Here is a 14428-nt window from a genome sequence, read left to right on the forward strand (position 1 = left end):
GAATTCCATTCCATTTTTTCCTAAACAGTTGCATTCTGAATTTGGGAAACTATAAGGAAATTGGAGGGGCTAGAAGTTAGAGTCTGTGGTAGAGACAGTTGCTCTTATGGAAGATGATGAGAATCATGTTAAATTTTGTTCCTGAAATGGTTGTTGTCTTTCTTTTTTTTTTTGCTTTGTTTTGTTTTTCTGCTTTTTGGGGTTCTGATGCATTTTTACTTTTGAAAAAAGAAACCCAAGGTGTGATAGTGTAAACCAGAGGGTAGAATATGGTACTTATGATTGAGAAGGCTGTTTATTAGTTCTGAATCCGTTGTTCAGTGTAATTTTTGCACATGTGATTTTTTTCTTTTTCTTTCTTTTTTTTTTTTTTGAGATGGAGTCTTGCTCTGTGCCTGGAGTGCAGTGAAACAATCTCGGCTCACTGCAACCTCCGCCTCCCAGGTTCAAGCGATTCTCCTGCCTCAGCCTCGCAAGTAGCTGGTACTACAGGCATGCGCCATCATGCCCAGCTAAATTTCGTATTTTAAGTAGAGACAGGGTTTCACCGTGTTGACCAGGATGGTCTCGATCTCCTGACCTTGTGATCCGCCCTCCTTGGCCTCCCAAAGTGCTGGGATTACAGGTGTGCTTGATCTTCTTCATGCACCCCAATAATTGAATGGAGAGAATATTGTATATTCCAAATACCTCCAATATTTTGGAGGCTAGGTGAGAAAGGATGTAAACAGGGGTTTTAGAAAAACTAAATGATTATTCTTGTTTAGTAGTAGAATGACATTCCAGCCTCTTCACCTTGTTTTATTACCATCAGTTCCACCCTGCTTCCACTGAGTTTTGAATGCCTTTTCCCTATTCCTTTCTGACCACAGATAACCACCTGCCTCAAAGATAATCTGCTCAAAAGACTTCCATTTCATTCTCCATACCAAGAAGCTTTGGAAGTTTTCTTCCTTCTCCCAGAATGTCCTGTGATGCATCTTTCTAACAACTGGGAGAGCCTTGTGGTTCCATTTGCAAAGGTTGTTTGTAAAATGAGTGACCCGTCTTCACTGGTTCTGGGTAAGATTGATCATTTGAAGATACTTTACCTGTTTTCTCAGTGGAAAGACATGTCTAGTAAAGTTACGGCAAAACTTAGATAATTATAAATGTATTCATTTTTTTTGTTCGTATTGTTAGCATACTCTAAAGATACTGTAACAATACCACAGTCATCTAAAATAGATTATTCTAGTACTTAGTTTCCTTGGATACACACATGGCTTTGTCATGATTTCCTTAGTTTCCAACTTTTCACTGTGAAAAATTTCACAAATAGAGAAGTTGAAAGAATAGTATAGTATACCACAGGCAATAAGTAGTACACCTTGCTGGAGTGCAGTGGTGCAATCATAGCTCACTGTAATCTTAAACCCCTGGGCTCAAGCGACCAGGATGTTAAATTCTAAACTTGTAATAGTAATTGTATTTATTCACTGAAAAGTTTATTACAAGTGTGCTTTTGTAATTATGATATATACTGAATACCCATGTACCCTCTACTGTAGAGTCAGCAATAATAAATATGTTGTCGCTGGGCGTGGTGGCTCAAGCCTATAATCCTAGCACTTTGGGAGGCCGAGACGGGCGGATCACAAGGTCAGGAAATCGAGACCATCCTGGCTAACACGGTGAAACCCCATCTCTACTAAAAAATACAAAAAAACTAGCCGGGCGAGGTGGCGGGTGCCTGTAGTCCCAGCTACTCGGGAGGCTGAGGCAGGAGAATGGCGTAAACCTGGGAGGCAGAGCTTGCGGTGAGCTGAGATCCGGCCACTGCACTCCAGCCTGGGTGGCAGAGCGAGACTCTGTCTCAAAAATAAATAAATAAATATGTTGCCATGTGTGCTTTCTGTTTATGTAAAGATTACATTTTATTTTTACTGAACTATTTGAAAATAAGTTGAAGACATGAGATTTCACTCATAATATTTCACCATTCATCTAAGAACATGGAATCTGGCTGGGAACGGTGACTCGTGCCTGTAATCTCAGCACTTTGGGAGGCTGAGGCAGGCAGATCACCTGAGGTCAGAAGTTCAAGACTAGCCTGGCCAACATGGCAAAACCGCAACTCTACTAAAAATACAAAAATTAGCCGGGCTTGGTGGTGCATGCCTGTAATCCCAGCTACTCGGGAGGCTGAGGCAGGAGAATTGCTTGACCTGAGAGGCAGAGGTTGCATTGAGCTGAGATCGCCCCATTGCACTCCAGCCTGGGCGACAGAGTGAGACTCTGTCCCAAAAAAAAAGAACATGGAATTCTTTTTTTTTTTTTTTTTTTTTTTTGAGACGGAGTCTTGCTCTGTCGCCCAGGCTGGAGTGCAGTGGCCGGATCTCAGCTCACTGCAAGCTCCGCCCCCCGGGTTCCCGCCATTCTCCTGCCTCAGCCTCCCAAGTAGCTGGGACTACAGGCGCCGCCACCTCGCCTGGCTAGTTTTTTGTATTTTTAGTAGAGATGGGGTTTCACCGTGTTAGCCAGGATGGTCTTGATCTCCCGACCTCGTGATCCGCCCGTCTCGGCCTCCCAAAGTGCTGGGATTACAGGCTTGAGCCACCGCGCCCGGCCAAGAACATGGAATTCTATATTACCCTGGCATCATTATCATATCTAAGAAAATTAGTCATAATTTTATAATATTATCCAATATCTAGGTCATATTCAATATCTAGGTCACTTCTTTTCTTTTCCCAAAAAAAGTATTTACAGCTTTTTTTTTTCTTTTTAAATCTCATTTGAGGCCAGGAGTTGGAGGCCAGCCTGGCCAACATGGTGAAACCCCTTCTCTACTAAAAATACAATCAATCAAAAGAAAGGAAAAGAAAAAGGAAGGAAGGAAGGAAAGGGAAGCGGAGTGGAGGGGATGGGAGAGGAGGGGAGGGGGGGGAGGGAAGGGGAAGACGAAGGGGAAGGGAGAGGGGGAAGGAAAGGGAAGGGGAAGAGAAAGGGAAGGGGAAGGGAAGGGGAAGAAAGGGGAAGGTGAGGGAAGGAGAAGGGGAAGGGAAGGGGTAGGGGAGGGGAAGGAAGGGGTAGGGGAGGGGAAGGGAAGGAGAAGGGGAAGAGAAGGGAAGAAGGAGGGAGTGAAGGAAGGAATGAAGGAGGAAGGAAGGATGAAATCCTGGTCAGATGTCTTGTAGACTGTCCCACATCCAGATAGTCTGATTGTTTCATCCAATCCCTGTATTTCCAGTACACTGCAAGTAAGTTCTAGGGGCATGAATAGATTTAATGGGATTTTTGACATACATAGCATACTCAGCTCAAGGAAGTCCATTCTTTATGTTTTATTAAAACTGGGTAACATGATAAGTGATGAAAAGCTACTTTAAAATGGTTTTTGTTTTTTAAAATGCTGAAATATGTTTTCTAAGAGTTAAAAATCTCAGACTGGGAGCACAAAAAGAAAATTATGCAATCACGAACAATTTTTAATTTTTAACACATTGTACTGTTTCATCTCAGCAAAAATGTGATTAATTTTGCTCATATATTTTCACAAATTAATTACATCAGGTTTGTAGTTCTATTAACTGTAAAGGAACTTTTCCAGGATGTTAAATTATTAGTAGTAGTTTTTAGTAGAGACAGGGGCTCACTCTGTCACCTTGCTGGAGTACAGTGGTACAATTGTAGCTCACTGTAATCTTGAACTCCTGGGCTCAAGCAACCAGAAAGTTAAATTCTAAACTTGTAATAGTAATTGTATTTATTCAGTGAAAAGTTTGTTACAAGTGTGCTTTTGTAATTATGATATATACTAAAATATTTTGTTACGTGTTTCAGAAAATATTGGCTACTTTTTTCCTTCAAGAATCTAAGTAAAATTACGTGATAATTATATTTACCTTCCTTGTAAAGGTCAAATATGCAGAGATAGATAATAAAATAGTGGTTACTAGTGGATAGTGGTGGAAAGGAAATGTGGAGATGTAGTTCAAAGGCCACAAAGAAGCAGATGTGTAGGATCAAGTTTAGAGATCTACTAGACAATACAACAGGAGGACTATAGTTAATAACATTGTATTAGGGATTTTATTGTTGTTAAATAAATAGATGTTAGCTGTTCTTGTTATGAAAAGAAAAAATTTTTTTTGAGATGGGGTCTTACTCTGTCACCCAGGTTGGAGTGCATTGGCACAATCTCAGCTCACTGCAGCCTCTACCTCCCAGTCTGAAGTGATTCTCCCACCTCAGCCTCCTGAGTAGCTCCCGAGTAGCCTCCCGAGGTGGCACAGATACGTGCCACCATGCCCAGCTAATTTTTGGTATTTTTGGTAGAGACCGAGTTTCTCTATGTTGCCCAGGCTGGCCTCGAACTGCTGAGCTCAGACAATCCACCTGCCTCAGCCTCCCAAAGTGCTGGGATTGCAGGTGTGAGCCACCATGCCTGGCCTGCAAAAAAATGTTAATTTGCTTCACTATAGTAACAATTTTACTGTTTATATGTATCCCATTACATTTTGTAGGCCTCAAATATACACAATAAGCTGGTGAGGTGGCTCACGCCTATAATCCCAGCACGTTGGGAGGCAGAGGTGGGCGGATCACCTGAGGTCAGGAGTTCAAGACCAGCCTGGCCAACATGGTGAAACCTTGTCTCTATAAAAATACAAAAATTATCCAGGCATGGTGGTAGGTGCCTGTAATTCCAGCCACTCAGGAGGGTGAGGCAGAAGAATTGCTTGAACCTGGGAGGCAGAGGTTGTAGTGAGCTGAGATTGTGCCACTGCACTCCAGCCTGGGCAACAGGGCGAGACTCTGTCTCAAACAAACAAAAAAACACAATAAAACTCATTTTTAAAACAATTTGCTTTCCTTGTATTCCTCAGAAGAGTATTGGGCAACTCTGCAAGAATCCACTTTCAGCAAACTGGTCCAGATGTTTAAAACAGCTGTCATATGCCAGTTGGATTACTGGGATGAAAGTGCTGAGGAGAATGGTAATGTTCAAGCTCTCCTGGAAATGTTGAAGAAGCTGCACAGGGTAAGAGTTTCTTTAGAAACCTCTGTGTTTTTATCTAGCAGTAAAAATTGCCTTGTTTTCAGCTGGCTTGAATCTTAAGCAGACTCCTGTGAGACATACGAAGTTTATATTGCTATTTTTTTAAATGTTGTTTTTTGTAAATTACATCATACATAAAAAGAAATATATATATATATAATACCTATTTAGAATTCAAAGAAAAATAATAAAATAAACATTAGTGTCCTTACCACCCATGTTAAAAAAAATACAACATTTCCAGTACTTTAGAAATACCTGTGTACTTTAGAAATACCTGTGTACCCCTCATGGATTGCAGCCTCTCCATCTCACAGAGATAGTCATCCTGGATTTTGGGGTAATCATTCCTTTGCTCCTACTGTTTTAGAACTATATGTATGTATTTATAGACACTACGATGTTTAATTTTGCTATTTTCAAAATTTATGTCAATGGAATACATGCTTCTTACACTCAGTGTTGTTTTATAGATTCATCCAGATTAATGCTTATGGCTGTATTTCATTCATTTTCACTCTGCAGTATAGTTCATTGTATGAATGTACCATACTTTGCTTATCCATTCCAATATTGACAAATATATATGCTGCTGTTTGCAATTCTTGTGTGTGGTTTTTTTTTTTTTTGTCTTGTTGGGAGTTCCTCTATGAGAAAACATTGCTGCTATAATATATTTTTGCTCATAATCTCTTGGTGTTATTGTGTCAAGAGTTGGTTCTGGTTTTCATACCTAGTTCTAGAATTGATAAGCTATGGATATGTGTGTGTTGCTCTTTCCTGGTAGTGACAAACTCTTCAAAAGCAGTTGGACCAATTTAAATTCTCTCCAGGAGATGATGAGAATTCCCGTTGCTCCATTTTGAAAATATTTTTGATATAAAATGATACCAAATTATGGTTTTAATTGTATTTCCCTGGTTCAAATGCGCTAGAGCATATTTTCATGTTTATAATTGCAGTATTTGTTTCCTCTTCTGTGAAATGCCTGTCCTTGACTTTTGTTCATTTAAATGATGTTTGACTTTTTCTTACTGATTATAGAATTCTTTTATTTTGGATACTACTCCTTTGTCAATGGTATGTGTTGCAAATATTGTATCCTAGTCTTTTGCTTTATCGTGTTTTTTGACAAACTCACATTCTTAATTTTATTGTAGATAAATTTGTCAATCCATTTCTTTTTACTCCTTGTGTCTTGTTTTAAACTTCTTTTCTCCCATAAAGGATTTTGATTTGTTCGAGACAGGTTCTCCCCGGTCATCCAGGCTGGAATGCAGTGGCTCAATCTCGGCTCACTGCAACCTCTGCCTCCCAGGCTCCTGTGATCCTCCCACTTCAGCCTCCAGAGTAGCTTGGACTATATGTGCAAGCCACCATGCCTTGCTAATTTTTGTATTTTTTGTAGAGATGGGGTTTCACCCTGTAGCCCAGGCTGGTCTCAAACTCCTGAGCTCAAATGATTCACCCACCTCAGTCTCCCAAAGTCCTGGTATTACAGGTATGAGCCACTGTGCTCGGCCAATATTTGACTTTTTCTTACTGCTTATAGGAATTCTTTCTATTTTGGATACTACTTCTTTGTCAGCGATATGTGTTGCAAATGGTGTATCCCAGTTATAGCTTGTCTTTTGCTTTTATGGTGTTTGGCAAACTCACATTCTTAATTTTAATGTAGATAAATTTGTCTATCCATTTCTTTATATAATTTCACTCCTTGTGTCTTGTTTTAAGCTTTTTTTCTTCCATAAAGGTTTTAAATTATTACCCTAAATCAGGGGTTGGCAGCTTTTTTCTGGAAAGGACCAGATAGTAAATATTTGAGGCTTTTTGCGGCATGTGGTTTCTGTCACAACTGCACCTACTCAGCTCTTCAGGAGTAGCATGAAAGCAGCCACAGGCAATACAAAAATGAATGGTCATGGCTATGTTACCAGTAAGACTATAAAAATAACAGAGGGCTAGATTAGGTCTCTAAAACTGCCCTAGATAGTCTTCTAAGAGGACAATAGCCAAGGCCAGAGGAAGAGTGTAAATGGAGGCCTATATACCATATGTCTAATATTTAAAAGTTTAAAAACCTGTCTAACAAACTGTTAATAAAATATACTGCCCTCCTCCTTTGACAAATAAACCTTCATAATGACAGGGGAGGCCAGGTTTGAATTTAGAAATCTCAGTCTTCTTAAAATTCTACATTGAAAAGTGGCGGCTTGCTGGGTTTGATGGCTCATGCCTGTAATCCCAGCACTTTGGGAGGCTGAGGCAGGCAGATCACAAGATTAGGAGTTCAAGACCAGCCTGACCAACATAGTGAAACCCCATCTCTACTAAAAATACAAAAATTAGCCGGGTGTGGTGGGCGCTCCTGTAATCCCAGCTGTTTGGGAGGCTGAGGCAGGAGAGTCGCTTGAATCCAGGAGGCAGAGGTTGTAGCGAGCCAAGATTGTGCCACTGCACTCCAGCCTGGGTGACACAGCAAGACTCCATCTCAAAAAAAAAAAAAAAGAAAAGAGAAGGGTAGCTTAAATGCAGCCCTCTGCTCTTCTTTTCTTCCCTTGGTTTTGTCCCACACCAGAAGGCGTGTCACATGCCCATATGTGGACACCTCAGCCCATATGTCTGAGTTCTATCCCACCTCACACCATAGACCCTCCTTAGCCAACCCTGAGGCTGGAGGGTCTCAGTTGTGACATAGTTCACTCTCTAGAGACCAAGCAAGGGGAGAGGCCTGTGCCAGAAGCAGACCTGGAACCATTTGAACATGGAATCCTAGGTCCTGGGTATATGTAGCCCAATCTAGAAGGGGATGTGTGGGCTGAAAATAGACAGGTCCCCCTGGCCCTGCAGACCCCTTATTCTGGGGGAAGAGGCTTGGCTGGAGGAGAGCCACTACAAGAACCATGATCCTAGGGCAGAGGACACTCTTGTCCAGGTCTAAAGGAAATACTGACTTTAGCTTTGCATTTCACAATTTACTGTTTAATGCAATTAGAAACGTACTGTAAATTTATTTTTATTATTTTTAATGTGAAAAAGTTACCCTAGCACCACGTATTGAAATGCTGCCTTTTCTCCATTGATAGGCAATACAAACTGTTGTGAATCAAGTTTCCATGTGTGGGTTTCAATTTTGGGTCCTTTTGTACCATGAGTCCACTATACCATGGGTCCTTTTGTATGGCTGTACATTAATTGTTCATATCTAATAAGACAAGTACCCTAGCCTTGTTTCTGAAGTGCGTCTTGAATATTTTTGGCATACAAATTTTGCTAAAAATTTACCATATATATTTCTAAATTGCCTTGTCAGGTTATATACAGAGAGACACACACACACACACACACACACAGTCTTATTGAGAATTTGATTGGAATTACATTCAATCTATAGTTAATTATTTATATTTCTGTGTTTCACTATATTGACATCTTTACTATTGTGAATCTTCATAGCATCTACCTCTCCACTTATTAGTTGTCTTTCAGTAAAGTTTTGTTATTTTACTATTAAAGTCTGTTTAGTCAAATATATCCCAAGACATTTGCATTTGTTACACTATTATAGTGTCTTAAAATTATATTATCTGTTGTTGGTGTATAGGAATGCATTGATTTTTGAATATTAATTTTTTTTTTTTTTTTTTGAGACAGAGTTGCCCTCTGTTGGCCAGACTAGAGTTCAGTGGTGTGAGCTCTGTTCACTGCAACCTCCACCTCCCGGGTTCAAGTGCTTCTCCTCCCTCAGCCTTCCAAGTAGCTGAGATTACAGGCGTGCATCACCATGCCTGGTTAATTTTTGTATTTTTAGTAGAGACGGGGTTTCACCATGTTGGCCAGGCTGGTCTCGAACACCTGGCCTAAAGTGATCTGCCTGGCTCTGCCTCCCAAAGTGTTGGGATTACAGGTGTGAGCCACTGCACCTGGCCTGAATATTGATTCTTATATTCAGCAAATTTGCCAAATTCTCAAATTTGCCAAAATTTTGAATTTTTTATAATGTTTTCTTTTTCCAGTCCATATACGTTTTATTATTTTCCTTTGTCTTGCTCTAGCTAGGGCTTCTAATATGATGTTAAATAGAGGTGGGGTAAAAGTGGGTACTTCTTTGTGATTTTAAAGGAAATTTTTTTTCATGGACTATTCTTAGTTTCCAAAGGAAATGCTTTTAGTATCATTTACTTATAGGGGTTTGTTGTTGTTGTTATTGTTGTTGTTGTTGTTGTTTTGAGTCGGAATCTCACTCTGTGCCCAGACTGGAGTGCAGTGGTGCAGTCATGGCTCACTGCAGCCTTGAACTCCTGGGCTCAAGTGATTCTCCCACCTCAGTCTCCTGAGTAGCTGGGACTACAGGCATGCACCACCATGCCCAGCTAATTTTTTCATTTTTGGAGAGACAGGGCCTAACTATGTTGCTCAGGCTGGTCTTGAGCTCCTGGCCTCAAGTGATTCTCCTGTTTTGGCCTTGGTCTCCGGAAGTGCAGAGATTACCCGGGTGAGCCACCACACCAGCCCCATAGGCTTTTTTTTCCTTTTTTTTCTTGAGACAGAAAAAAAAGAGCCTGTTGCTCAGGCTGGAGTGCAGTAGCACGATTTTGGCTTACTGCACCCTCTGCCTCCTGGGTTCAAGCTATCGTTGTGCCTTAGCTTCCTGAGTAGCCAGGAATATAGGCACATGCCACCCCACTCGGCTAATTTTTTAGTTTTTAGTAGAGATGGGGTTTCGCCACGTTGCCCAGGCTGGTCTCCAACTCCTGACCTCAAGTGATTTTCCCACCTTGGCCTCCCAAAGTGCTGGGATTACAGGCATGAGCCACTGTGCCTGGCCTTCTATTAGGTTTTTGAAAATAACCTTTGTAGGTTAAGGGTATTTCCCTCCTTTTAGAAATTATTCCACATTTCAAATCTAATTGAATATTGACTCTCTTCTTTGAAATTCCAGTTATTGATATGTTAGACTTTCTCAGTCTATTTGGCATGTCCCTTAAGCTTTCTGTCATATTTTCCGTCTCATTGTCTCTCTGTACCCCATTCTGGATAGTATTTCTTCAACGCTGTCTTCCAGTTCATGAATTCTTTTTTCAGTGATTTTGGTTGCTATTAATACTACCTTTTAAGTTTTTATCTCAAGTATTAATGTTTTTCATTTCTAGATACTCGAATTTGTTCTTTAAATTATAAATAATTTGCTCATTATTTATAATTTCTTCATTCTTTTCACACTTTCCTTTTATTTATCTGAATATATATGCCTTATAACTCAGGTATCTGAAGTCTTTGCAGGTCAGTTTCTGCTGAATCTTCCTCCTGGTGTCTTTATCCTCATGTATTTTGTGATTTGTGTATGTGTGAGAGCTGTCCGTTTTCCTTGGAACTTTATCTTTTGGAATTACCTGAGGACTGGCTTTCTTCACAGAGAATTTTCTTCTGCCAGGCTCCTGGAGATACCACCAGTTTGGTAGTACTTTACATTTTTGGCTTGAAGCTTTTTAGAATTTGGTGGTAAAGTTGAAGGAGAGCTCTTTTGTAATTATAGATCCTATGGGGGATAATTTTTCCCTAGCTCAGCACCATTTGAACTTGGAACAGTTTGCCTTGTGGTCCTGGGGTCAAGGTGGAGGTGGAGTGATTGATATGGCAGTGGGGAAGAGAGCTTATTCATTTCTAGTTCATCCTTACCTGATGGTTTAACCCTTTTGGGTCTCAGACTTGTGGGGATAACTTCTCCTATGGACTCCCTAATTTGAACAGTCTGGGCTTTGCCTCCTTTCCCCAAAGCCCCAACCATTGAAAATTGAAGTTTACGTTCACCAGGTTGGGCAGATGCTCTCAAGGCAAATGCCACTTTCATTTGGTTTTTGACCTGATTATTCCATCTACCTAAAAAATCAGTAATGCCTTTAAACATGTTTGTTACAGCTTTTCCTGTATTTCTAGGTGTTTTCAGTGGATCAGGGTACCTAATATATCATACTGCTGAAGAAAAAAACTGCCATACTATTGAAAAACAATGGCTATTTTCAACAGTTTTAAATTTTTTATTTTACAAAAGGGAAAGGTTAATGACAAATAATTTGTGTTTTGAAAAAATGAGAAATTTATTGAGCTCTGGGAAGGTGTATTCTAACAAGCTTTTGCTACTTACAAAGAGAATCACAAGAAATACTGAAGCAGCAACAAAAGAAATCTTCAGGGGATCCCGCTTTGTCCTTTGACCCTAATAGATAACATCAGAATATTTGTTTGTTTGTTTTTTTTAATTTATTATACTTTAAGTTCTAGGGTACGTGTGCATAACGTGCAGGTTTGTTACATATGTATACTTATGCCATGTTGGTGTGCTGCACCCATCAACTCGTCAGCACCCATCAATTCATCGTTTATATCATGTATAACTCCCCAATGCAATCCCTCCCTCCTCCCCCCTCCCCACGATAGGCCCCCGTGTGTGATGTTCCCCTTCCCCAGTCCAAGTGATCTCATTGTTCAGTTCCCACCTATGAGTGAGAACATGCGGTGTTTGGTTTTCTCTTCTTGTGATAGTTTGCTAAGAATGATGGTTTCCAGCTGCATCCATGTCCCTACAAAGGACGCAAACTCATCCTTTTTGATGGCTGCATAGTATTCCATGGTGTATATATGCCACATTTTCTTAATCCAGTCTGTCACAGATGGACATTTGGGTTGATTCCAAGTCTTTGCTATTGTGAATAGTGCCGCAATAAACATGCGTGTGCATGTGTCTTTGTAGTTGAGTAATTTATAATCCTTTGGGTATATACCCAATAGTGGGATGGCTGGGTCATATGGTACATCTAGTTCTAGATCCTTGAGGAATCGCCATACTGTTTTCCATAATGGTTGAACTAGTTTACAGTCCCACCAACAGTGTAAAAGTGTTCCTATTTCTCCACATCCTCTCCAACACCTGTTGTTTCCTGACTTCTTCATGATTGCCATTCTAACTGGTGTGAGATGGTATCTCATTGTGGTTTTGATTTGCATTTCTCTGATGGCCAGTGATGATGAGCATTTTTTCATGTGTCTGTTGGCTGTATGAATGTCTTCTTTTGAGAAATGTCTGTTCATATCCTTTCCCCACTTTTTGATGGGGTTGTTTGTTTTTTTCTTGTATATTTGTTTGAGTTCTTTGTAGATTCTGGATATTAGCCCTTTGTCAGATGAGTAGGTTGCAAAAATTTTTTCCATTCTGTAGGTTGCCTGTTCACTCTGATGGTAGTTTCTTTAGCTGTGCAAAAGCTCTTTAGTTTAATTAGATCCCATGTGTCAATTTTGGCTTTTGCTGCCGTTGCTTTTGGTGTTTTAGACATGAAGTCCTTGCCCATGCCTATGTCCTGAATGGTACTACCTAGATTTTCTTCTAGGGTTTTTATGGTATTAGGTCTAACATTTAAGTCTCTAATCCATCTTGAATTAATCTTCGTATAAGGGGTAAAGAAAGGATCCAGTTTCAGCTTTCTACTTATGGCTAGCCAATTTTCCCAGCACCATTTATTAAATAGGGAATCCTTTCCCCATTTCTTGTTTCTCTCAGATTTGTCAAAGATCAGATGGCTGTAGATGTGTGGTATTATTTCTGAGGACTCTGTTCTGTTCCATTGGTCTATATCTCTGTTGTGGTACCAGTACCATGCTGTTTTGGTTACTGTAGCCTTGTAGTAGAGTTTGAAGTCAGGTAGCGTGACGCCTCCAGCTTTGTCCTTTTGACTTAGGATTGTCTTGGCAATGCGGGCTCTTTTTTGGTTCCATATGAACTTTAAAGCCGTTTTTTCCAATTCTGTGAAGAAAGTCATTGGTAGCTTGATGGGGATGGCATTGAATCTATAAATAACCAACATCAGAATATTTGATATTTGTCAGGCTCTGCACCTCAGCAGGAGGCCACCAGGAACCATGAAGATGAAGCACCCACTTTCTCTGTGACTCTGGAGACCTTGAGGCTAATAATGATAATGCAAGGCCAAGATCATCAGATCCAGAGAGCCATAGTTACAGGGTGAAACAGTCTCACCAGGCTTTGGGTGGTAGTACTGGGAGGCCTGGAATATTTGAGGTCTGGACAAGAGTCAGTAAAAACATTCTAGACACATGGTTTCAGTGCATATAGCCAAGATGAGTTTTTAGAAGACCACCTGAGAGTAATTTATTTCAGGATAACGCCCATCCAAGTCAAATACTAACAGTCACTAATGCCCGAAGTGTCTAGTGTCATTATTATTCGTTGTCTTCACAACATGCCAGGGTGTTCATGTGTCTGTCATAATAGTCATAATAACCCTGATCATATCATATGAGATGGAGGGTTGGAAAATTTCCTCTCGGTAGGGGAATGTTCCACAAATGCCTCAGCAGAGTGAATGCCTATAAGGTGGTATATTATTAAGTCCTGAAGACTAAGACCTGAAGAACTGGACCCCAGAGTACTTTGGGATACTGCGTTGTTTTTTTTTTTTTTCTTTGAATTGAAAGTTCTTTCAAATTTTTCTATGAATTAAAAATAACTAGAAGTTTATCATTATATCATCAATCTCTACTATTAAATCTTAGATATTTATGTTCATGAAAATTTGGGGCTTTGGCAATGGAGGAATTGGATAGAATTTTATTCTGGTCATTATAAGGGTGTTTCATTTACAATTTAATTTGATAATCCAATTAACAGCTATTAAGCAAAATTGTCTTTAACTATAAAACTTTTTCACAAGTCATATTTTATTTAAGGTAAACCAGATGAAATGTCAACTACCTGAAAGTATTTTCCAAGTAGACGAACTCTTGTACCGTCTCAATTTTTTTGTAGAAGTATGCAGAAGATGTTTGTGGAAAATGACTGTGGTAGGTATAGCATGTTTAAAGGGGGAAATTGATAATCAGTGAGTTAATATAGGCATTTCTTGTCCTCTGCAAAATTGCACAATAGAAATAGCAGGGCTTGTGGGAAACGTGAAGACTCCTCAAAATCTATGCAATTTTGTAGTCAGAGTTCCAGCGGAAAAATGATTGACACCTTGGGAGATGACTATGGGAATATGAAAAATGCACAAAAAGGAAAGGGTAGAAATCTATCTACACTGTAATTGGAGAAGGACTAGTGGAGCTCTGATACCTTTAAAGTGGTCATAGAAGGCAGTGAGACTCATTAGGAGTCAAGAGCCAAGACCTGTGGTAGAGTGTCTTGGATGTAAGCACTCCTTTTTTATTTTCTGAAAATACAGTTGAAGGGCTCCTACTGCCAACGTAGCAGCTGGCCCGAAGTCTCTCTTTCTTTCTCTGAAAGTTATAATTCTCCTTCTAGCACATCAGCTCTTGCCCAGCAAAATTCATATATGAGCTAACCAGCTACCCATGTTATATCATTCTCTG

General features: G+C 40.0%; 1 protein-coding gene across 2 annotated transcripts in view; it reads left to right on the plus strand.

Moving 5' to 3' along the window:
* HERC5 (HECT and RLD domain containing E3 ubiquitin protein ligase 5) overlaps positions 1 to 14428 on the plus strand; it is a 60515-nt gene that overhangs the window by 20136 nt on the left and 25951 nt on the right. For both annotated transcript variants that reach the window (XR_004438040.1, XM_033214793.1), the window contains exons 12-14: positions 873 to 1062; positions 4872 to 5026; positions 13787 to 13900. Coding sequence is in view for 1 of the 2 variants with exons in the window: in XM_033214793.1 (XP_033070684.1) it covers positions 873 to 1062; positions 4872 to 5026; positions 13787 to 13900 (459 nt within the window). In the remaining variant the exon portion in view is untranslated. The remainder of the gene's footprint in view (positions 1 to 872; positions 1063 to 4871; positions 5027 to 13786; positions 13901 to 14428) is intronic.

Source organism: Trachypithecus francoisi, unplaced genomic scaffold (assembly GCF_009764315.1).
Source record: "Trachypithecus francoisi isolate TF-2019V2 unplaced genomic scaffold, Tfra_2.0 Lachesis_group1, whole genome shotgun sequence".
Classification (NCBI taxonomy): domain Eukaryota; kingdom Metazoa; phylum Chordata; class Mammalia; order Primates; family Cercopithecidae; genus Trachypithecus; species Trachypithecus francoisi.